At 40.1% G+C, this 26,897-nt stretch overlaps 2 protein-coding genes across 2 annotated transcripts in view; both read right to left on the bottom strand.

The window, feature by feature from the left end:
• Positions 1-8,823, bottom strand: part of adam10b (ADAM metallopeptidase domain 10b) — a 58,251-nt gene extending 49,428 nt beyond the window's left edge. Inside the window, exon 1 of the mRNA XM_077200162.1 lies at positions 8,663-8,823. Within this exon, the coding sequence (XP_077056277.1) occupies positions 8,663-8,735 (73 nt within the window). The 5' untranslated portion in view covers positions 8,736-8,823. The remainder of the gene's footprint in view (positions 1-8,662) is intronic.
• A 2,566-nt stretch (positions 8,824-11,389) lies between these two features.
• cntn1a (contactin 1a) lies at positions 11,390-26,129 on the bottom strand (the record flags this gene model as incomplete). The annotated part of the gene is made up of 6 exons (XM_077200182.1): positions 11,390-12,636; positions 14,043-14,196; positions 24,417-24,535; positions 24,848-25,037; positions 25,724-25,821; positions 25,895-26,129. Coding segments are annotated over 6 exons (882 nt in total), but the record flags the coding sequence as incomplete, so codon positions are not given.
• Between the last annotated feature and the right edge of the window lie 768 nt (positions 26,130-26,897).

Here is a 26,897-nt window from a genome sequence, read left to right as displayed (position 1 = left end):
AGAAATTAACACATATGCCTAATTTCTAAAATGAAAATCTATTTTACCAAATAATTTTCACTTTTTTTAAGGCCACAGAAATGCTATAATGAGAGATGATTGCTATCATCTTACAATGGTCAAATACTGCTGTATTAATCAGATATACCTAGGGCTGGACGATTTTGGCTAAAATCATAATCGCGATTAATCGAACAGGTTACCTCGATTACGATTATTGAACGATTATTTAATAAAAATTCTTTCTCATGTGTCACTGGCAAGGCGTGTCCTGTAAATATGTTCACGGTTATTTTTTTTAATGAAAGAATGCATAATCCTATCTTTGTGATTCTAAAATAAGGAAACGCACAGATAGCTTTTAATGCTTACTTATTAAATATTTCAAACAATTGAATCAAACAAAGCATACAATGCTTGAAATAAAAACGTCTTATAAAAAAGTAATTAAGTTTTAATGTAAAAAGAAAGTTTCCTAAAAATGTAGAAAATAGTTCTTTTTGTAAACAAAAATCATTGTAAATATTAGCATCTTAAAAGTAAAATATAACTTGTATAAAACTAAAAAAACTAATCCTTTTCATAATTGTATAGCAATATGTGTTATGGAAACCTGTTTTGTGGAGTGGAGGCACGTGTTGCTGGGCGTTTGTCAGTCTCTCTCTTTTTTCGCGTGTTTCTTTGGTACAAGCGGCTCCTGTTGCTGAGTTGACTCAGTGTTTGTGTTCCCTTTCACACAGAGATTCCGGAAAACACACGGATAAAGTGGCCCAGGATTTGACCCGGGTTCGTTTGACTTTGGTTCATTCATACTGCCAGTGATTTTCCGGAATCAAGAGAGTGCGTTCACACAGGCACACACAACACGCAAAGACACGTGACATGTCCCAGCGGCGTCTATAGTTTGCTTATGAGCTGCGATTTCTCTCGAGAAACCACGCTTGTGCATTTTTTTTCTCTGATTCGATCATAAACTAGCGCATTACGAACCGTTTCACGCTGGCGAACGATCCCGGCTTAGCGTCATCATTACGAGACGTCATTGATTATGGCTTTTGTTCACACAGCGCGCGTTCCGGGACTGAACACGCCAATGTTACTATGTCCCCAACCTGGCATCAATCCCGGGTCGTGTTTGCGTTCACACAGAAGGTGTTTGTTCTGGCAATTTCCCGGGATCAACGCGCTGTGTGAAAGGGGCTCATGTTGCTTCAATGTCGCAGACTGGACGGGGCGGAGTTACGTGAATACACACGCGGTAATATGTTTTAAGGGGAAAGTACATTAACACACAGTGGGCGGAAATATTAATAGGATTAAAAAAACGAAATAACCGACATGGTAAAATTACGTCGATATAGGCTCTGAATTTCGGTTTCGACTATTTTTCGATTAATCATCCAGCCCTAGATATACCGGTGTATTAATCAGATATACTGCTGTATTAATCAAATATACCGGTGTATTAATCAGATATACCGGTGTATTAATCAGATATACCGATGTATTAATCAGATATACCGCTGTATTAATCAAATATACCGGTGTATTAATCAGATATACCGGTGTATTAATCAGATATACCGCTGTATTAATCAGATATACCGCTGTATTAATCAGATATACCGGTGTATTAATCAGATATACCGGTGTATTAATCAGATATACCACTGTATTAATTAAATATACCGGTGTATAAATCAGATATACCGCTGTATTAATCAGATATACCGCTGTATTAATCAGATATACCGCTGTATTAATCAGATATACCGCTGTATTAATCAGATATACCAGTGTATTAATCAGAAATACCACTGTATTAATCATATATACCGCTGTATTAATCATATATACCTCTGTATTAATCAGATATACCACTGTATTAATCAGATATACCGGTGTATTAATCAGATATACCGATGTATTAATCAGATATACCGCTGTATTAATTAAATATACCGGTGTATTAATCAGATATACCGCTGTATTAATCAGATATACCGGTGTATTAATCAGATATACCGCTGTATTAATCAGATATACCGCTGTATTAATCAGATATACCGCTGTATTAATCAGATATACCGCTGTATTAATCAGATATACCGCTGTATTAATCAGACATACCGCTGTATTAATCAGATATACCGCTGTATTAATCAGATATACCGCTGTATTAATTAGATATACCAGTGTATTAATCAGATATACCACTGTATTAATCAGATATACCGCTGTATTAATCAGATATACCGGTGTATTAATCAGATATACCGCTGTATTAATCAGATATACCGCTGTATTAATCAGATATACCGGTGTATTAATCAGATATACCGGTGTATTAATCAGATATACCGCTGTATTAATCAGATATACCGCTGTATTAATCAGATATACCGCTGTATTAATCAGATATACCGCTGTATTAATCAGATATACCGCTGTATTAATCAGATATACCGCTGTATTAATCAGATATACCGCTGTATTAATCAGATATACCGCTGTATTAATCAGATATACCGGTGTATTAATCAGATATACCGGTGTATTAATCAGACATACCGGTGTATTAATCAGACATACCGGTGTATTAATCAGATATACCGCTGTGTTAATCAGATATACCGCTGTATTAATCAGATATACCGGTGTATTAATCAGATATACCGCTGTATTAATCAGATATACCGGTGTATTAATCAGATATACCGGTGTATTAATCAGATATACCACTGTATTAATCAGATATACCGCTGTATTAATCAGATATACCGCTGTATTAATCAGATATACCGCTGTATTAATCAGATATACCAGTGTATTAATCAGATATACCAGTGTATTAATCAGATATACCGGTGTATTAATCAGATATACCGGTGTATTAATCAGATATACCGCTGTATTAATCAGATATACCGCTGTATTAATTAAATATACCGGTGTATTAATCAGATATACCGCTGTATTAATCAGATATACCGGTGTATTAATCAGATATACCGCTGTATTAATCAGATATACCGCTGTATTAATCAGATATACCGCTGTATTAATCAGATATACCGCTGTATTAATCAGATATACCGCTGTATTAATCAGACATACCGCTGTATTAATCAGATATACCGCTGTATTAATCAGATATACCGCTGTATTAATTAGATATACCAGTGTATTAATCAGATATACCACTGTATTAATCAGATATACCGCTGTATTAATCAGATATACCGGTGTATTAATCAGATATACCGCTGTATTAATCAGATATACCGGTGTATTAATCAGATATACCGGTGTATTAATCAGATATACCGGTGTATTAATCAGATATACCGCTGTATTAATCAGATATACCGCTGTATTAATCAGATATACCGCTGTATTAATCAGATATACCGCTGTATTAATCAGATATACCGCTGTATTAATCAGATATACCGCTGTATTAATCAGATATACCGCTGTATTAATCAGATATACCGCTGTATTAATCAGATATACCGGTGTATTAATCAGATATACCGGTGTATTAATCAGACATACCGGTGTATTAATCAGACATACCGGTGTATTAATCAGATATACCGCTGTGTTAATCAGATATACCGCTGTATTAATCAGATATACCGGTGTATTAATCAGATATACCGCTGTATTAATCAGATATACCGGTGTATTAATCAGATATACCGGTGTATTAATCAGATATACCACTGTATTAATCAGATATACCGCTGTATTAATCAGATATACCGCTGTATTAATCAGATATACCGCTGTATTAATCAGATATACCAGTGTATTAATCAGATATACCACTGTATTAATCAGATATACCGCTGTATTAATCAGATATACCGCTGTATTAATCAGATATACCGCTGTATTAATCAGATATACCAGTGTATTAATCAGATATACCGCTGTATTAATCAGATATACCGCTGTATTAATCAAATATACCGCTGTATTAATCAGATATACCGCTGTATTAATCAGATATACCACTGTATTAATCAGATATACCGGTGTATTAATCAGATATACCACTGTATTAATCAGATATACCGCTGTATTAATCAGATATACCGCTGTATTAATCAGATATACCGCTGTATTAATCAGATATACCAGTGTATTAATCAGATATACCGGTGTATTAATCAGATATACCGCTGTATTAATCAAATATACCGCTGTATTAATCAGATATACCGCTGTATTAATCAGTTATACCGCTGTATTAATCAGATATACCGGTGTATTAATCAGATATACCGGTGTATTAATCAGATATACCGCTGTATTAATCAAATATACCGCTGTATTAATCAGATATACCGCTGTATTAATCAGATATACCGCTGTATTAATCAGATATACCGCTGTATTAATCAGATATACCGCTGTATTAATCAGATATACCGCTGTATTAATCAGATATACCAGTGTATTAATCAGATATACCGGTGTATTAATCAGATATACCGCTGTATTAATCAGATATACAGGTGTATTAATCAGATATACCGGTGTATTAATCAGATATACCGCTGTATTAATCAGATATACCACTGTATTAATCAGATATACCGGTGTATTAATCAGATATACCACTGTATTAATCAGATATACCGCTGTATTAATCAGATATACCGCTGTATTAATCAAATATACCGCTGTATTAATCAGATATACCGCTGTATTAATCAGATATACCGCTGTATTAATCAGATATACCGCTGTATTAATCAGATATACCAGTGTATTAATCAGATATACCGGTGTATTAATCAGATATACCGCTGTATTAATCAAATATACCGCTGTATTAATCAGATATACCGCTGTATTAATCAGTTATACCGCTGTATTAATCAGATATACCGCTGTATTAATCAGATATACCGCTGTATTAATCAGATATACCGGTGTATTAATCAGATATACCGCTGTATTAATCAGATATACCAGTGTATTAATCAGATATACAGGTGTATTAATCAAATATACCGCTGTATTAATCAGATATACCACTGTATTAATCAGATATACCGGTGTATTAATCAGATATACAACTGTATTAATCAGATATACCGCTGTATTAATCAGATATACCGCTGTATTAATCAGATATACCGCTGTATTAATCAGATATACCAGTGTATTAATCAGATATACCGGTGTATTAATCAGATATACCGCTGTATTAATCAAATATACCGCTGTATTAATCAGATATACCGCTGTATTAATCAGTTATACCGCTGTATTAATCAGATATACCGGTGTATTAATCAGATATACCGGTGTATTAATCAAATATACCGCTGTATTAATCAGATATACCGCTGTATTAATCAGTTATACCGCTGTATTAATCAGATATACCGCTGTATTAATCAGATATACCGCTGTATTAATCAGATATACCGGTGTATTAATCAGATATACCGGTGTATTAATCAGATATACCGCTGTATTAATCAAATATACCGCTGTATTAATCAGATATACCGCTGTATTAATCAGATATACCGCTGTATTAATCAGATATACCGCTGTATTAATCAGATATACCGCTGTATTAATCAGATATACCGCTGTATTAATCAGATATACCAGTGTATTAATCAGATATACCAGTGTATTAATCAGATATACAGGTGTATTAATCAGATATACCGCTGTATTAATCAGATATACAGGTGTATTAATCAGATATACCGCTGTATTAATCAGATATACCGCTGTATTAATCAGATATACAGGTGTATTAATCAGATATACCGCTGTATTAATCAGATATACCGCTGTATTAATCAGATATACCGCTGTATTAATCAGATATACCGCTGTATTAATCAGATATACCGCTGTATTAATCAGATATACAGGTGTATTAATCAGATATACCAGTGTATTAATCAGATATACAGGTGTATTAATCAGATATACCGGTGTATTAATCAGATATACCGCTGTATTAATCAGATATACCGCTGTATTAATCAGATATACCGCTGTATTAATCAGTTATACCGCTGTATTAATCAGATATACCGGTGTATTAATCAAATATACCGCTGTATTAATCAGATATACCGCTGTATTAATCAGTTATACCGCTGTATTAATCAGATATACCGGTGTATTAATCAGATATACCGCTGTATTAATCAAATATACCGCTGTATTAATCAGATATACCGCTGTATTAATCAGATATACCGCTGTATTAATCAGATATACCGCTGTATTAATCAGATATACCGCTGTATTAATCAGATATACCGCTGTATTAATCAGATATACCGCTGTATTAATCAGATATACCGGTGTATTAATCAGTTATACCGCTGTATTAATCAAATATACCGCTGTATTAATCAGATATACCGCTGTATTAATCAGTTATACCGCTGTATTAATCAGATATACCGGTGTATTAATCAGATATACCGGTGTATTAATCAAATATACCGGTGTATTAATCAGATATACCGCTGTATTAATCATATATATACCGCTGTATTAATCAGTTATACCGCTGTATTAATCAGATATACCGCTGTATTAATCAGATATACCGCTGTATTAATCAGATATACCGCTGTATTAATTAAATATACCGGTGTATTAATCAGATATACCGGTGTATTAATCAGATATACCGCTGTATTAATCAGATATACCGCTGTATTAATTAAATATACCGGTGTATTAATCAGATATACCGGTGTATTAATCAGATATACCGCTGTATTAATCAGATATACCGGTGTATTAATCAAATATACCGGTGTATTAATCCGATATACCGGTGTATTAATCAGATATACCGCTGTATTAATCAGATATACCGCTGTATTAATCAGATATACCGCTGTATTAATCAGATATACCGGTGTATTAATCAGATATACCGCTGTATTAATCAGATATACCGCTGTATTAATCAGATATACCGCTGTATTAATTAAATATACCGGTGTATTAATCAGATATACCGCTGTATTAATCAGATATACCGCTGTATTAATCAGATATACCGCTGTATTAATCAGATATACCGGTGTATTAATCAGATATACCGGTGTATTAATCAGATATACCACTGTATTAATCAGATATACCGCTGTATTAATCAGATATACCGCTGTATTAATCAGATATACCGCTGTATTAATCAGATATACCGCTGTATTAATCAGATATACCGCTGTATTAATCAGATATACCGCTGTATTAATCAGATATACCGCTGTATTAATCAGATATACCACTGTATTAATCAGATATACCGCTGTATTAATCAGATATACCGCTGTATTAATCAGATATACCGCTGTATTAATCAGATATACCGCTGTATTAATCAGATATACCGCTGTATTAATCAGATATACCGCTGTATTAATCAGATATACCGCTGTATTAATCAGATATACCGCTGTATTAATCAGATATACCGCTGTATTAATCAGATATACCGCTGTATTAATCAGATATACCGCTGTATTAATCAGATATACCGCTGTATTAATCAGATATACCGCTGTATTAATCAGATATACCGCTGTATTAATCAGATATACCGCTGTATTAATCAGATATACCGCTGTATTAATCAGATATACCGCTGTATTAATCAGATATACCGCTGTATTAATCAGATATACCGCTGTATTAATCAGATATACCACTGTATTAATCAGATATACCGCTGTATTAATCAGATATACCGCTGTATTAATCAGATATACCGCTGTATTAATCAGATATACCGCTGTATTAATCAGATATACCGGTGTATTAATCAGATATACCGGTGTATTAATCAGATATACCGGTGTATTAATTAAATATACCGGTGTATAAATCAGATATACCGGTGTATTAATCCGATATACCGGTGTATTAATCAGATATACCGCTGTATTAATCAGATATACCGCTGTATTAATCAGATATACCGGTGTATTAATCAGATATACCGGTGTATTAATCAGATATACCGGTGTATTAATTAAATATACCGGTGTATTAATCAGATATACCGGTGTATTAATCAGATATACCGCTGTATTAATTAAATATACCGGTGTATTAATCAGATATACCGGTGTATTAATTAAATATACCGGTGTATTAATCAGATATACTGGTTTATAAGTCATAAAGAGCTCATCAGTGTAATAAAGGCCCAATTCATACACAAAAACAAAGATGAGGAGTATGAAATATGTCATGCATTTTCATTATAACACAACAATCTTCATGTGTCACTATATGCATGATATTGCCTGATTATTGAGATATAATAATCAGGACTGAAGATGATGTGTTTATGGGAGTGTTGATGTAATCATCCATCTTAAGCTGGATGTGTGTCAGCTCAATCTCGACCCACTCAACACATCTGAGCTCAGTACCGAACCCGTTCACAGACCCGCTCGCCACAGAACCCGTCGAGAACACCGAGGAGAACGCGTCCGTTCCGGGGAATATCGCAATAACGGTCGCGGTGATCGGGGGACTCCGGGAATATCGGTCGCGGCTTTAGCATTAGCACAGATGCTCGCGCGGACCATCACTGAATAAAGCCGAACCGGGTCAGAACACTCTCTCACACACACTCACTCACCTCGAGCGGACCTGAAGGCGCACGAGAGGCACAACAGCACCGAGAACACGACCGTCATCGCGGGTAAATGCATGTTTAGCGCATGGAGGATGGACGGGCTGGGTTTTATTGTTTACAGCTTCGGTCTCGGGTTTGGGGCTTTGCGTGCTGACGTCAGACGCACAGAGGCACGAGCACGAGCCCCTCCCTCACGCATGAGCGCTGCAACATCACAATCACAGCAGAAACAACAACAGTGCTTTTGTAAATCATAATTATGGGATAGAAGAGTCCGCTGAAATAAATCTGATTGGCTTTATGAAATATTATTTATGAGGTTTATATCAGTCTGCCAGTAAACGGAGTCTTGTTTACAATTCATAAAGGAGTTCAGATATTTTGACCGTCAAGTGTAAATCTTTCAGTTTTTCGATATGTTGTTTCGGCCTGTAATGTAAAGTACTGTCTCATATGACATTATTTCTCCTTACAGGCCTAAAACACTCATGAACATGCGGCTGTAGATGCATATCCAAATATACACAGACAGATCAGATCATAAACTGTACAAGAATGGACACAACAGGTTATATATATATATATATATATATATATATATATATATATATGCACACACACACACACATTTATACATAATGCATTAAACATGTTTAATGGACCGTGCCGTTCTTGATATACAAGCATGCTTAGATGTTCACCTAACTGAATAGAATTTTTTCTTGTACAGTTTTACTGTTATTATTTCTGTGTTCATCATGACAATCGGGAAAAAAACCCTAAATGTTCAAACTCATGTGAAATCTGCAGATGAACAAAAACATGAACAAAAGCATCAAAACTACAAACCAATCCTGTGTGTTGGTGGATCAAACACTGACACAGAAAACACATTCCTATCGGACCAGACCTGCATTTCCCCAAAAGCGTCTCAGGAACGCCGGATAAAACACTGTAAAATGCTACGGTGAAAAACTGTTATTGGTTAACAGAAAGTTTCCATACAATATACGGTAAATATCTGTGATAGATCTAACCGTAAATTTTACAGTAAAATACTGTTATTGTCATTGTATAATTTACAGTGAAAAAACGTAAATTGACATTCCCACAATTCCCTGCGCAACACTTCACACTTGATGTATTTTTGTTGGAATAACTGTTTCTTCATAGTTTTGTTCTAATCAGTTATGTACATTAGGCTTTTATGTAACAGTTTTTTGTTGTTAAATTAATGTTTACTGCAATTTTTAATTTCATGTATGTTACCATGATGGTGTTAAGTGTGTAAGTGTGTGTGTGTGTGTGTGTGTGTGTGTATAAAGGTAAGAGAGAGTGTGTGTGTGTGTGTGTGTGTGTGTGTGTGTGTGTGTGTGTGTGTGTGTGTGTGTGTGTGTGTGTGTATAAAGGTAAGAGAGAGTGTGTGTGTGTGTCAGTCAATCAGTCACACTGCAGCTTCTATAATAGTAATAACACTCACAGTTTATGATGAGGTTTGATACATCATGTGACATTTATCTCTAGTGTGATTGGTGGTTGTCAGTGTATTGCAATGGTGCAAAACAGATATTAGTAAATCATTAGATTATTAAATTAACATTAAACCAGATATTTTAACAGTTAAGTTAAAACCTAAAATGTTGCTACCATCTTTTTATGGTAATTTTCTGGCAACCACAGCCAGGTTTTCTACAGTAAATTTTACAGTGTTTTAACTTCGTTTCACGTGACTGTTTTGCCGTGCAGTAATAATGCATGATATATAAGAATTAAATAATTATTTATCGAGCCAAACAATGTGATGTGCCTGATTGAGGCAAACACAGACGTCAAAATATTTCAACAACGTTTTTGAGGAATTAGGGGATTCAGATTTGTCTTGGCACAGTTACTAGAATATGTACAACTGTCAGACTGTCGTCAAGCTCAGTTTGAGCCTGCAGTCGCTCAGCCATCAGACAGGAAGTGCAATAATCGGGCTTCAGTTTTCTCCGTTGAAATCAATGGGGTCACTGTGTCCATTTCTTCTACTGTCTATGGAACCACGGAGCCACTGCCGCCCCAGTGTGATGTGTAGCGGCATCTAGTGGTGAGGGCTGTGAACTGCTCACAGCAGAGAGTAGCCAGCTAAACAGAGGTTTCTTTACAAAGATAAATTAAGAAATTATGTTTACTTAATTAATCAGTAAACCGATATGTTATTGCGAATATTATTGTTACTTGTTCATCATTGTGTCAGTGTTTTATTCGCTGACTTTAGCAGCTTCTTCACACAAAGAGCAACATAGTGATGAAACATGTTTGTCCGTTCAGGGCCACCGTAGAAACATGTGGATGTAAGGAGACCTGCGGGGTGTGTGTGTGTGTGTGTGTGTGTGTGTGTGTGTGTGTGTGTGTGTGTGTGTGTAGAGAGGAGCGGCTCATTCTAAGGTAATATAAAATAACGCTTCATTATGTAACGTCTTTATACACCACTGCAAACATAGTTATGAATATGATATTGCATTTCTGTCAACAGATCCTCCTAAATATTACACACTGCACCTTTAAGGATAATTCCTCAACACACACACACACACACACACACACACACACACACACACACACACACACACACACACACACACACACACACACACACACACACACACACACACACACACACAGATTAAATATCGTGAGGTCAATATTTCAGCACTTAAAGAATGAATAATGCACACACAGGAGATGTTTGTTTGGTCTCTATAAAGTTTAATTGAAGACTGAGTTGAATGAAGCAGGGAATAATCACTGACAGATTAGTCTAGTTAAAGAGTCTGTGCTTGAACTGAACCAATGAGTATGAAGATCAGTCCATCAATCCCATCATGCATCTGGCCTCTGAATAACTGCAGGCGCTAAAGCTCAATGCATCCATGCGTTTAGCAAAACTCTCTGGCAGAAGAAGATCAGGAGCAGAAGAACTCAGTGTTACACCAGGAGAAGCTTCATCTTTCATCAACACTGATCCCGACACCAGCGTTTCTCCTGATCAATAACACAAAATATACGCCTATCATCAGATGAATGGCCAATCATATCATCCGTTAATAAAGAAGTGAACCGTAATCGTATGATTTCAGGGCTGGAATGAATCCGTTTTTGTTTGAATCAGCGACACTGAATATAAACAGACTGAATGTTCATTAAAGTTAGCGGCGTAGCGACTGTTACAAACATTATTCTGGAAATAAAACGCAGTTAAATGACATTCATCACAAATCACCTGCGAACGACAGAATGATACAGTCAAAACAAAAGCGTTTGTGCTCAAGAATCAATTATAAATCACTGAATCTGTTCATCACGTAATCATATTCATATACTCGTTTCATCTGAAACACAAACGCATTCGTTTACATCAGCCGTATTTCATTAGATTGAAAACAAACACAAACGTTCATTTCATTCAGTCGTTCCAAAGCACAAATCATAGTTAAAAAATCTAGAGGTATGCTAATATAAAAACAGGTACGAAACTGAATAGACCAATATCTATATAAATTATTGCATATATAATAATCCAGTAAAGTGAAAGAATTGTTGCTTTGCTTTGACTGTATCCGTCACAGAAATAAGAGAAAGCCACTGATCTGACGACGATAAGACGAACATGAGACGCTCAGACGCTGATCGTCACGCTGAACCTCACAGGAAGTCTCGCACAGCACTTCCTGTGGCAGATCCCGCTGGACCAATCAGAGACTGAGATGTTGTAAGGCATATTGAATTGACATTGAACACGTTCTGTCCTGATGTTCTGATGTGTTCTGAACACATCAGTCCGGACGGACTCGGGAACATGAGCGCGTTTCATCCGTGAGAGTTCGTGGAATCAGGATGAATCTACATTCAGAGAATCAAAGTCAACAGAGCCGAGAGGAGCAGCGAGGAGAAGAAGCTGAGAGACGGAGCCGCCAGAGCCGCTGCAGCTGCACCTGCACACACACACACACACACACACATTAGAACAACACATTAGAAAACGATATAGATCTATTGACTTTGTATTATAATAACTTTACATGATAAACTCAATCAACACAGAACTGAACTGAATCAACACAGAACTGAACTGAATCAACACAGAACTGAACTGAATCAACAAAGAACTGAACTGAATCAACACAGAACTGAACTGAATCAACACAGAACTGAACTGAATCAACACAGAACTGAACTGAATCAACACAGAACTGAACTGAATCAACACAGAACTGAACTGAATCAACACAGAACTGAACTGAATCAACACAGAACTGAACTGAATCAACAAAGAACTGAACTGAATCAACACAGAACTGAACTGAATCAACACAGAACTGAACTGAATCAACACAGAACTGAACTGAATCAACACAGAACTGAATCGTCAGGTTCCTGAGGGGCGCGAGGAGACTGAATCCGACTCAGCGAAAAACAAATGGTGCTTCATTCGTGCTTCATTCGTGCTTCATTCCTAAATACCCAAATTAAATGCAAATCTTGCACGCCAATGTGCATTGCCACGTTCTTTTAACACTCGAAGATGATAGGGCGCGACCCCAGTTACGTTGTGTGGCGAGGGGGGCGTGGTTTCGCGAAGTCTGTAGCGAGAGAGGAATCAGCGAGCTGTGCGGTGAGTAAGTAGGTCAAGTGCAGATGATGAACACCTGTGTCTGATTGCAGTGATTGGCGTGGAGACCGCATATAAGCTGCTGAGAATGAGAGAGCGGGGGAGAGAGAAGGGCTCGGGACTCGCACGCGAGACGCATTGAGAGGTGACACATCGGGAACAGTTTGCATCAAATGGACTGAGTGTTGCTGTAATGGGAAGAGTATTCGTCTGACTGGACTGAGAGAGCTGGAGACATACAGCGAGAGCTGGTACAGCGGAAGGAGTGGTTTATAACGGTTGCTATAGTCTTGACTACGGTGAAGGCGCACAAGCGCAGCTTTTGTTTTCTTTTGATTTAACTGTAAATAAAGTGCGAGTCCCAGTCCCGTCGACCCTGTCTTCTTCTTGCTACACCCACATACACTGATCCTCTCTACATGTTGTAACATCTCCGTTCCCTCCTTCAGGGAATGAGTGTTACATAAGTAACAGAGACCTTACACTGTAACAAGGACACCTTAAAATAAAGTGAAACCGTATTTTTATATCTTTCAGTTAATGTTTACTTTATTTCAAGTAACAAAAGTGTTTTTGGTTGTTTGATTTAATTCAATGTGATTCGCTCTGGATAATAGCATCTGCCAAATGCATAGAAATATAATGACAAACTGCTCATGAATGCAAGTCCCTTTTGTATAAATGCAGAATGTGTGTTTGAGGAGGCCTGAGGAGCAGCGGTGTGTGTACCTGGGATCCGCATGTGTGCGACGGCCCCGTCCCCGCCCTCGCTGTGAGCGCGCACCTCCACCAGGTAATCCTCCTTCATGCGCGGCAGGTCGATGGACTGCTTCTCTGTGGTGTACAGCGTACCACTGAGCTGCCCATCCTTCCGGTACAGGACCTGAGGGAGAACAGGGACAGGTCAAGAGCAGCTTATATTAGAAACACAGTCGCGTTTAAAGAGTCTTCAAGCTTCTCTGATTCCTCCAGTGTTCCTGTAGTCAACACTCATGTTCAGAATAACAGAATCTGTTCTTTTCTCTTATCTAATGATGAGGGCGGGGCCATAACCTGTCTCACATGAGATCAGCCAATAGCAAACCACAACCCTCCAATCATCAAATCAACTCCACACAGACACAACCAAGCCCCGCCTACATGTGTTCTTGTTCCAGAAGCGTTTCACTGTAGAGGAGATTAGCGTAACTTCCGTTACATGACGACTTGGCCGGTAATATTAGTTTGAAAGGGCTTTTAAACATGGATATATGACGTTATATATCTCAATCGCTTCTTAAAAAGCCTAAAGTCGAGTCTAGTTTCTGGTGAATGTCTCATTAGAAACTTGAATGAAATGCAGAGTGTTTCAGCAGTTGAGGATTAAAGTTTGATTCCTGGCAGATTTTTTATATATTGTAAAATGCACATGGTTGAACAACATATTTTATTAAAAACTGATGATGTAATTGTAAAAAGGAACACGTTCATTGTTATTTTAGAAAGATGCATGAAAATGAAAGCTTTAGCATAAAGTTCTGCCAGGAAGTCTTAATTACTACGTCATTATTACCTTCACATCTATCCAATCATGTCCTTATACACGCGTATAAAAGATCTGTATTCACACGTTTGAGTTTGCAGATGCCGACGCGACAACTCTTGCTCGAGTTCAACTGCTAAAGCGCCATGTCCGACGATAGCCCTATCGTCTGCGACTACTCAGACTCCGATGACGAATTTGTTCGGCCATCTCCTCTTCCAACACGGCGCAGCATGCGCCTTCAATTACGCGACTCGCCATGGGTTACGTGGTCCACGGAGGACATATCCAGTTCTCTGGAAGCAGCCGGCATTCCCACCAGCCAAGAACTGTCCAGAGAGGATCTACTTCTTCTCGCTCAAAATACTCTGGGTAATCCACCTGAGTCCGTCACTAGTCCAGCAACTCCTTCTGCATCTGGCCAACCAAAACAAGCCGGCAGAAAGTGAACGGCCAAGTCATCATCACCACATCCTGCAAAAAGAACCACGCTGCATGCACAGGCACCCGCTGTACCGGATATCGTCGAGCCTGATGGAGTTAACACTCAAATTCTTCAAGCGGTCCAAAGCCTCTCCCAAACCGTCAAAAGCCTGGAATCGAGGATGTCAAAATTCGAACACTCCACAGCTAACTCCAACGGCCTGAATCAGGCCGTCAACTTGGCAGCAACCCCTCAATTTCGTCCGCCGGCCAGTGGATTAAGCGATCCCTCAAGCATTGCTTCTACTTCTTCAGCCCTCCCAACTTTTCATCAACCGGCACAGACACCATTTCAGGATGTTGGAAACAACATTTCAGGATGTTGGACATTTCTGGAAAGATGGCGCCGCGGATGGCTGCCTCGGTGTGGAGCTCTCCAGCTATTGTGTTGTTTTTGTTCGTTTGTTCTGCGTTTAGTCATTCTTTTCCTATCAGTTTCACCAAAGACGAACTACTGGACATTAGGAAACACACACCAGAAACCTTTTCTACAGTTTTTGATTATTCGGACGTTTTGCTGGACATTCTCGTCGGAGGGGCAGCGTTGTTGTTCAAACGCGCGTTCAGACGCAAACGCGGGAAGCGAGCCGGCGCGCTGGTTAAACTCCGCGAGCGCGGCCTGCGCACTGCACTCCCCAGCATTCATCTCGCGAATCTCCGATCTCTTCCTAACAAAACGGATGAACTTCTTCTCCTCACCCACACTAACAAGGATTTTTTAAACTCTGCTGCTTTGTGCTTCACTGAAACCTGGCTGAGTGAAGCCATACCGGACAACGCAATACATCTGCCGGGCTTCCAGCTGTTCCGAGCGGATCGCATCGCGGAGCTAACGGGGAAAACGAGAGGTGGTGGATTGTGTTTCTACATTAACGAAAGTTGGTGTTCAGATGTAACAACACTGAAGAAGATGTGCTCTCCTAATTTAGAGGCACATTTCATAAACTGTAAACCCTTCTACTCGCCTCGGGAATTTTCCTCTTTCATTCTCGTGAATGTTTACATCCCTCCAGACGCGTGCGCGAGCGCGGCGCTACAACAGCTGGCTGAACAAATATCTGAAACGGAACAAAGGTACCCAGACTCTCTTTTAATCATTCTTGGGGATTTTAACAAAGCAAATCTTTCCCGTGAACTACCAAAATACAGACAGCACGTTACATGTCCCACCAGAGACAGTAATATACTGGACCACTGTTACACCACAATAAGAAATGCATATCACTCCGTCCCACGGGCAGCTTTGGGGCTCTCTGATCACTGTTTGGTTCATCTCATACCGACCTACAGGCAGAAACTGAAATCAGCTAAACCTGGAATAAGGACTGTGAAAAGATGGACTAATGAAGCAGAGCAGAATCTACAGGCCTGCTTTGATTGCACTGATTGGACTGTTTTTGAAGCTGCTACCAATGATCTGGATGAGCTCACAGATACTGTAACATCATATATAAGTTTCTGTGAGGATACATGCATTCCTACCAGGACATTCTTATCATTCACTAATGATAAACCATGGTTTACTGGGAAACTCAAACACCTTCGTCATGCCAAAGAGGATGCTTACAGAAGTGGGGATAAAATCTTGTATAACCAGGCCAGAAACAGATTAACAAAGGAGATCAGAGTTGCTAAAAGGAACTACTCTGATAAACTGAAAAACCAGTTTTCATCCAACGACCCATCATCAGTCTGGAATGGCCTGAGAAACATTACCAACTACAAGTCACCATCCCCTCGATCTGTGGACAATCAACACCTGGCTGACGATTTAAATTCATTTTACTGCCGGTTTGAAAAGCCCTCATTCACACCACACACCCGGTCTGATCTGCACTTCACACATTCAGCATCACCTCCTGTTCTCCAATTATCACTCCCCCCTCCTGCCATCCAACCTGAGCTTAAGGTCTGTGTGGAGGACGTGAGCCGAGTCTTCAAAAAACAGAAGACTAGGAAAGCCTCAGGCCCAGACGGCATCTCATCTGCTTGTTTAAAAGCCTGCGCTGACCAACTGGCCCCGGTCTTCACGCAGATCTTCAACAGATCATTGGAGCAGTGTGAAGTTCCCTGCTGCTTCAAACGCTCCACTATCATTCCTGTCCCCAAAAAACCCAAAATCACTGGACTTAATGACTACAGACCTGTCGCTCTCACGTCTGTGGTCATGAAGTCGTTTGAAAGACTGGTGCTGGCCCACCTGAAGGACATCACTGGACCCCTGCTGGATCCCTTTCAGTTTGCTTACAGAGCAAACAGGTCTGTGGATGATGCAGTCAACATGGGACTGCATTATATCCTGCAACATCTCGACAGACCAGGGACTTATGCAAGGATCCTCTTTGTGGACTTCAGTTCGGCCTTCAATACCATCATGCCTGGTCTTCTCACAGCCAAACTGACCCAGCTCTCCATACCATCCTCGATCTGTCAGTGGATCACCAGCTTCCTGACAGACCGGCAGCAGCGAGTGAGACTGGGGAAACACACATCCAAGACACTCACAATCAGCACTGGTGCTCCCCAAGGGTGCGTTCTCTCCCCACTGCTCTTCTCCCTGTACACTAATGACTGCACTTCTAAAGACCCCACTGTCAAGCTCCTGAAATTTGCAGACGACACCACTGTCATCGGTCTCATCCGAAACGGTGACGAGTCTGCTTACAGACTGGAGGTTGAACAGCTGGCTGCCTGGTGCAGTTATAACAACCTTGAGCTGAACACGCTCAAAACAGTGGAGATGATCGTGGACTTCAGGAGGAACAGCTCAGCACTCCTCCCACTCACCATCATGAACAGCACTGTGGAAGCAGTGGAGTCATTCAGGTTCCTGGGCACTATCATCTCTCAGGACCTGAAGTGGGACAATCACATTGACTCCACTGTGAAAAAGGCCCAGCAGAGACTGTACTTCCTTCGCCAGCTGAGGAAGTTCAACCTGCCACAGGATCTGCTGATTCAGTTCTACTCAGCCGTCATTGAGTCTGTCTTGTGCGCTTCCATCACTGTCTGGTTTGGTTCAGCTACCAAATCAGACATCAGGAGACTACAACGGACAGTCCGGACTGCGGAGAGGATTATTGGTGCCCCCCTGCCAAACCTCCAGGACCTGTACTCTTCCAGAGTGAGGAAGAGAGCAGGTAAAATCATCACAGACTCCACTCACCCTGGACACCACCTGTTTGAATTGTTACCGTCAAGACGGAGACTCAGATCACTGTCCACAAGAACATCTCGGCACAGGAACAGTTTCTTCCCACAGGCCATTTCCCTCCTGAACAGTTAACACTCCTCCCAAGGCATATGCCTGTAAGTGCAATACTCCCACTGTTTAGTGCAATATCCCACAACTCAGGTGATACTTATATGTAGATTTATTTATTTATAATATTCAAAACACTGTAAATAGGTTCATAATCTGTAAATCTGAAAATGTCTATTCTGACTAAACCCAACTGTGATAGTTTTATTCTCATATATTTATATTTTTATTTTTTATTCTTATAATTTGTAGTATTATGTTTAATGTTGTATTTGTATATGTCCACTGGAAGCCTCAGTACCAAAACAAATTCCTTGTGTGTACAAGCACACTTGGCAATAAAGCTCTTTCTGATTCTGATTCTGATTCTGATTCTGATTCTGATGTTCCCGCTCCACCTGAAACTTATTTTTTCAACCTTTCTACATCAGCCCAAGCCCAGTCATTTGGTAGGCGTTGTGTTTCTCCAGCTGCTGCCATGGTGTCCCCTCATATCAGAACAAATATCATCCAAGGTAAGGATATTATCCTGGCTTCACTTCTGCTTCCCTAGCCTGCTGCTGACAGGAAAATGGTCGACTGTGGTGACGTGGCAGTCCTTCTTAAAACTTCTGATCCTTGATTACTACAGAATCTTTCTTTCGCAGAATTCGTCATTGCTTTCAGCATTTTCAGAGACATTCTGTGTCAGGTTTTCCCGGATCGGAGGGAAGAGTTGGATCTCTATTTAGCCATGCTGGCTGACCTTAATCAAAGATACAGGGGTACATTATTCTACGAATACCTCAAATCATTCTCCGCCAAATCAGCTTCCTTCATTTCGCTCTACAACTCCAGAGTAGACTGGTCTGTTACTGATACCGAACTGCTTGTTCGTCATTTTGGCGGCAAAAAAACGCTGGCTTGTAACATTTTTAGCGTTACGGAAACTCGGCTCCTTTTTGCCCGAAAGCATTCGCTAGCCGAGAGCCGCACGCTGTCCATAGTGCTGAGAACGTAAGGCTTCCACACGATAGCGGGAAACGTCATGTCGCAAAATTCTGAAAAGCCACCCTTCTACTCCCATTAACATTTCTAATCGCTCTAGCTACCTCTACTCCCACCCCAATCTGACTTTTGTCGATTATCTAATCACTGGTCTGTCTCAAGGGTTTCAGGTGGGCATTCTTTTCCATCTCACTACCTCTTTCATAGCTAAAAATTTGCAATCAGCTATTAATGAACCAGATGTGGTTACTAATCTGCTAGAAAAAGAGGTCAATAAAGGTTTACCTCTTTTATGTCATTGGCCCTTTCGCTTCTCCTCCTTTCTCGCCTTTTCGCATCAATTCCATCGGCATCGCAACACAGAAATACTCCGGCAAAAAATGTCTCATTTTCAATATGTCTTCTCCACATTCTGCCACCACAGTGAGCGTGAGCGAATGTATACCTTTAGCACCCTTCTCCCTACACTACGCCTCGGTAGACAATGCTATCCATTTAATTAAGATAGCCGGTCAAGGTGCTTGGCTAGCTAAAGCCGACATCATGGACGCTTTTAAAACCATGCCAATCCACCCTTCTGACTGGCCACTTTTCGGCGTTAAATGGAATTCAAAATTCTATTTTGCAGTAAGGCTTACATTCAGGTGCAGGAGTAGCCCCCATATTTTCAATAGCCTTTCCGAAGCTCTTTGTTGGATATCGTTGAACGTTTGCAGACTTCCTTTCGTCCTACACTTGCTCGTGGATTTTCTGCTGATCGATTTTCATCATCTCAATCTTCAATTCTCAACATACTCAAACAGATTTTAGGCGACGTCGGCATTCCCTTCTCCGTTGAGAAAACTTCGGGCCCTTCTACTTCATTAGAATTTCTAGGGATTTCCCTCGACTCAGTTCTAATGCAAGCTTCTCTTCCTCCTGAAAAGCTTTTAAGAGTCAGGTCCTTTTTGGGATATTTTTCCTCCCTACATTCCGTATCAAAGCGTGACATGCTTTCGCTACTCGGCCACCTGAATTTCGCCATGAGCATCATTCCTCAAGGCAGGGCTTTCATCTCACGGTTGTTAACTCTAGCCCATTCCGTGGAAAAGCTAGGCGATCAGATCCAAATAGACGATGGCTGTTTGTCCGACTTGAAATTTTGGAAGAGCTAGATAAACGATTGGAACGGTATTTCGTTCTTCTACAACAATGATTTCGAATCATTGTCACATGGCATCCAATTCTACGCAAAATAACATAATCCCAATTTTCCAAGTCCTTTTTCCGAAACTTCTATTCGCTTATTACTTAAAGGGGTCATATAATGGTACATGCACTTTTTCAAGTTGATTGTACTGAAATGTGTGTTGGCAGTGCCTGTACACAACTATCATATAATGATTAAAATCTATCCAGTGTTTTTGTTTTAATCTCCTTATATGTTTTCCCCTGCCTCAAATTGAGCCGTTCGATTTTGTGACGTCACTAAATCAGACGCTCCTCCCACGATTGTTGATTGACAGCAGCGTTTCAACAGATCCCTGCCCTGAGTGAGCTGTCAGTCATCATAGTCCGTCATTGTTGATAGGCTGGAGCAGAATGGCGTCTAAGCGACTGTGGTGTTCTGTTCTTGGGTGTAATAACGAACACAGCAGTAATTTATATGTTCCTAAATCCGAACCGCTGAAGACACAGTGGCTGAGTTTTGTTATCGAAGGGAATATTCCCCACGAGCAACGTCAATGCTTTCATGTTTGCGTGATTCGCAAATCTTTTCTCACCAGACTGCTTTATTAACGAAGGAAGTAACTTATAAAGCTGATTTTGATAAGAAGCTGCTCCTGAAAAAAGAATCGTTACTAACTATTCATGTCTCCCTGCTGAACCTCCAGAAAAAGTAAGTGTAAAATTTTATTAACCTTTATATTAATCTTTGCAAATCGCTTCACGATGAATGCGGCTAAGGTTTACACTCAGGGTACATACGGCATGTTTTCTATGTCTGACGTTCTCAATATAATTCATAATCCCACGTTTATAATGAACAACGCGTTATGGTTATTCTGTTATTACAAACTGAGTACGTATAACTTACATCAGTAAACACATAGCGTTCGTACATCTCACTAAGTTACTCTACCCTGCGTCGAACTTCGCAGGGTAGAGTAACTTCTGTCGAACTTCTTCAGGCCGTCATCTTGTTCCGACTCCGGTTCAAACTGATACGGTTGCACAGATGTGTCCTCCTCGGAGACTCCCGCTGCCATTTTTTTCCTATACCCTCAACTGTTGCCAAGGAAACACTCCACGTGCAGTGTGGTCATAACCATAGACATAATAAATACATAGACGCCCTATTGGCCGCTTTGGAACGTTGCTGCGATACGTCAACGCGTCCGCCATTTTGCGGAGGGCAAGACTGCACTGTAATCAAATGCAAGTAAACGGTGAGCTGCGGTTTTTCTGGATAAAAACAAAAAAGAAAATTAGATTTATCAACTGATTTCAGTGGTTTGATAAATGTAATTTTGGATTTTAATTTGATAAACGTATACGTGGTGTACAAAAAGATCCATCTCTATTTATTTAAAATCTCGATAGTTAGACAGGTTTATAAAAAAAAAAATTTAAATAAGGAATTGTCAAAGCTCCGGCTTGTCATGTAGGCTATCTGGCTTTTTATTCTTGGATAAGAATTGTGAAGATATAATTAATTAGACTAGAGACATCAGAGCCAGGGGCAAACGTCAGAAGCACTAGCCGAGGAAAGGCTGTTCCAGGCGGGGTACATGAGAGCGCTGAGCGCGCGCTGATCCCTGGATCTCAACTCCGAAACCGTCAGATCAAATTTTTAAATAGGCGCTATCTTTATAAATAAACCACATATTTGAGCTTTAAACAACTACATTGTCGACTGAAATACTATTAAAACTACATTTCGTTACACAATAACAGTAGTATTTTTAAATTTCGCGGCTTTTCTCCTCTGTACGTTACTATTACTAATTATATCATGACCAAATACAACCAGAAACAAATGTTCAGTCTTGCTTGTGAAAGATAATTCCTCGAGACCTGTTTTCAATGTGTGGCGATTTGTCCAGCCCCAAGCAGCACACGAAATAGGCATTTTTCTCAATTCTCGCTATGAGAAGTATGAGAAAGTTGCCCTCCGCAATATGGCGGCGCCGTTGACGTACGCTCCAGCAGCCAATAGGGCGTCTATGTATTTATTATATCTATGGTCATAACGCTGTTATGAACGCCCGCAGAACAGAGGGGCGGAGTCAGCGAAGCTCATTATCATTTAAAGGCATATGCACTGAAATGGCGTGCTGAAAACAGAGCTGTTTTTGACCAGGTAAAATTAGTGTTTTCTTACAATACTAACGACAATTTTTAATTAAAGTATATTACAAACTTTTCATTTAGACCCTAAAGAATCAAATTAACTTGTATGAAAATGGCATTATATGACCCCTTTAAAGGGTTGGCTAAATCTTCCAGTAAAACAACAGATAAATGTCTGCCTATTACCCTGCCTTTACTGCTAAGATCAATAATTTCTATCCTCTTTTCAACGTACCTCAATATTCTACTAGAAGCCGTGTTTTTATCTGCATTCTATGATTTTATGCGTCCAGGCGAATTCACCTCAGAAACTAATAAATTCGATCCTGCCCGTGGGATCTCCTTTTCCGATCTACACTTCGCACCTAAATTCTTCACACTCTTTCTCAAGCCCTCCAAGACTGACGCTCAAGGCTCTGGCGTCACCCTAATACTTGCAAGAATCAATAACAATTTTTTGCCCCTTCACATCTATGGTTAAATTTCTTAAAATCCGCCCCGGAACCACGCACCACTATTCATTTTACTGAACGGAGTACCCCTTTTGAAGGCCTGTTTCAGAACCCACTTAACCACCATCAATAAAAGCTGCAGTCTATCCCCCTCTCTCTATACCGGCCACTCCTTCAGAATCGGGGCAGCTACCTCAGCAGCCGAAAATGGAATCCCTACACCACCCATTAAGACCATGGGCAGATGGTCTTCCGTTGCATTCGGATCATACATCAGACCTGATTCAAAAACCATTCTCGAAGCTCAGAAAGCTCTCCAGTAACAAACCAGGTAAATACCTATGCAACTACTGGTGGTGGTGTCAAGTCAAGTCAAGTCACCTTTATTTATATAGCGCTTTTACAATACAATACATTGTTTCAAAGCAGCTTTACACAGATAACAGGAAAGTAAAGTTGTAATAGTATTGTTAAATTCAAAATTAAATGTTAAATGTCCCCAACTAAGCAAGCCAAAAGCCAATGGCGAATGAAGGCGAAAAAAATGGTGTCATGCTATTTCATTCTCATTAGGCTGTTTCTGATGATATCGTGGCCTCATTCTATGTTCAATGTGGTCTACTGTGACCATGTAGCCTAATGTGGCTTGCTCGTGGCCAGTCAAAAAAACCCCCAAAAAACAAAACGAAGCCCGTCCATGTATAGCCTCACGTGGCACTGTTCTGTTTGGTCTAACGAGGCCTGTCTATGCATGGCATGGATGCATGGATCCATAATCCACCTATTTTTGGGGGTCGGCTGCGCCCCTGCCTTTGCTCCAGGCAGGAAATACAGATCCGCTTATGAACTACGGACGGGGCCTACGCCAAAGAACTTTATAAATAATTGCTTGCTGGGCTGTCAATAAATTAATGCTTGCTACATCACTATATCTCCCTAGTCTTTCTGGTAGAACTAATATTATACCCAAAGTCATGCAGGCTAAAACTGATATGTATGTATTGATTGACATACAGTATTTATTTCTGTTGACATCCTTGAGATATTGATATTGAGTTCCTGACCTTATATCCGGCCACGTTGGACTCGTTGGCCAGCGCCTGCACCTTCTCCCAGCCGATGCTGATGGTCGTGCCGCTGTAGTGCTTCTTTGTGGTGAAGATCTTCGGAGGCTGACTGGGAGCTGAGAAACACCACCAGAAACACATCTCAACCTCATACTCATGCACATTGAGTTGTATTCTGATACTGTATATATATATATATATATATATAATTTTTTTGTTTTGTTTTTTGTTTTGTTTTTTGAGATTGACTGCACTTCTGACTCCTGGTATTCATTCATCATATCTGGTCCTTGGGTCTTTAACTGTCAATCTACAATCCCCACAATGCCATACAATCTATATATATATATGTGTGTGTATATTATTTTGACAATAAATACTGGTCTTTAGTACTGTGGACTGATAGTTCAGTGTGTGGTCAGACTCACGGGCTTTCTTGGTGTGGATCTTGTGTCTCTGGCTGGCGGGTCCGTACCCGTCGCCATTATACGCCCGCACCTGGATCAGGTAATGCGTGTCGGCCGTCATGTTCTCCAGGCGCGTGTGGTTCTCTCGACTCAGCACTCGAGTCCACCGCACCGCCGCCTCGTTGTCCAGCGCCTCCCTCCAGTACCGGACCTGAGAGAGAGAACACCAGAGTTAACACTGAGTTTAAAGGGGACACATTATGCCCCTTTTCACAAGATGTAACATAAATCTCTGGTGTCCCCAGAATGTGTGTGAAAAGCAGCTCAAAATACCAGATCATTTATTATAGCTTGTTAAATGTGCCCCTTTTTAGGTGTGAGCAAAAAAGCACAGTTTTTGTGTGTGTCCCTTTAAATGCAAATGAGCTGCAGCTCCGCCTCTGTTCAGAAGAGGGCGGAGTCTTTACACGAGCTTCAGAAACTCCAGCAATAACAAAACAGGCCAATCTCACTCAACCAGAAACCCAGAATAACCAGTAGCGTACGGAGAGACAGGAAGAGTTTCTGAATGTTAATGGAGACATTTATGTAGTTGTTGTGGAGTAACACTGTTTACATGTTTAACTTCTACACAAGTGTCCACAGTTCCTGAGGTGTTTATAAGACAGCAGTGACATGTTCTGGTCAATAGTGTTCAGTGCTCGTCTGTGCTCAACGACAGAACAGTTTCAGGCTTTGATGGATCTTCTGCCGTTGCAGAGTTACTGGATTTCACTTTTCCTGTTTTCTGGGTTGGTAGAAGCACGGGGACCCGATTATAGCACTTACACACGGACTAACTCAGATTTTCATGATATGTCCCTTTAACAGAGAGCAGTGTGACGGGCCGGTCAGTACCTGGTAGCCCTGGACGCTCTGCACCGGAACCCAGGACACCACGGCTTGCGTGGCCGACAGCGCTCTGGCCTCGGCGATGATCGGAGCGACTGCAGGAACTGAGACACACACACATCCGTCAGAACTTCTACACCTGCGGTACCTGTGCGAGTCTGACGTCACCTCACTCACCATCCTGTGCCGAATCGATGAAGGCGCTGACGCTGAACGGGCCCTCGCCCTGACTGTTGAAGGCCTTCATCTTCACCTCGAACCGGCTGGACGGGGGGATTTTGGGGTCTTTGTGGACGTACTTCCGGGCCTGTGGGTCGGTGACCGTCACCCGCAGCCACTCGGGGTCGTTCTGAGGCTTGAAGGCGATGATGTAGCCAAAGTTACTGCCGTAGTAGTACTGCGACTGGACCGGCTGCGGACCAGAACCACATCAGAGCCACGTCAGAACCAAAACACATCACCAGAACCACATCAGAACCACATCAGGACACGGCTCAGCTGCTTATTCACACTATATTAAGACAATACATTTTATGAAATGTTGTGTAGTTTAAATATGCAAATTAGGCATTATCTAATTAAATATGCACTAATTTCCAGAACAGATATCTGAACATTGTTTTTGTCTTTGTATCACTCCAGAAATCAGAAAATACTGTCAACAGGCAGACAATTTGTTCTATAAATCAGGCAAACGATACATGAACAAACCTTTAGGATATAGATATGAATAGGACTGTAGAGTTAGGTGTGTGTGAAGGGGAGATTTCTGACTCAAACTCACCGCCTTTACAGATTAAATCTACAGACGCTAATAGATCAAGTGCACTAAAATAAAAAATTAAATGTGTGTTTTAGTCTGAAAGAAGACAAGATATAAAAGCAAAACAGACCTGAAAACTGACCACTGCATCAAAAACAAGGCTTTTGCCTTAATTGTTTCACCAATAACAATAAACTGTTTTTTTGTTTGTTTCAGTTTTAACCAGCTGTCACTCACATGAGATCCACCAATGGCAAACCACAACCATCCGATCATCCAATCAATTCCCCACAGACAAAATCAAGCCCCGCCCACATTTGTTCTTGTTCCAGAAAGAATTGAAAATTTATGTCAGATGAAAATGACAAGAGAAAGTGTGTTTTGCTGTTATTCCGAGAGTCTGGGGTTGATGATAAT

This window comes from Siphateles boraxobius, unplaced genomic scaffold, assembly GCF_051911475.1.
Source record: "Siphateles boraxobius isolate OS27281-9 unplaced genomic scaffold, OSU_SipBor_1 44, whole genome shotgun sequence".
NCBI lineage: Eukaryota > Metazoa > Chordata > Actinopteri > Cypriniformes > Leuciscidae > Siphateles > Siphateles boraxobius.
Note: the sequence above shows the minus strand (reverse complement) of the source record. Positions and strands in the feature narration are given on the sequence as shown.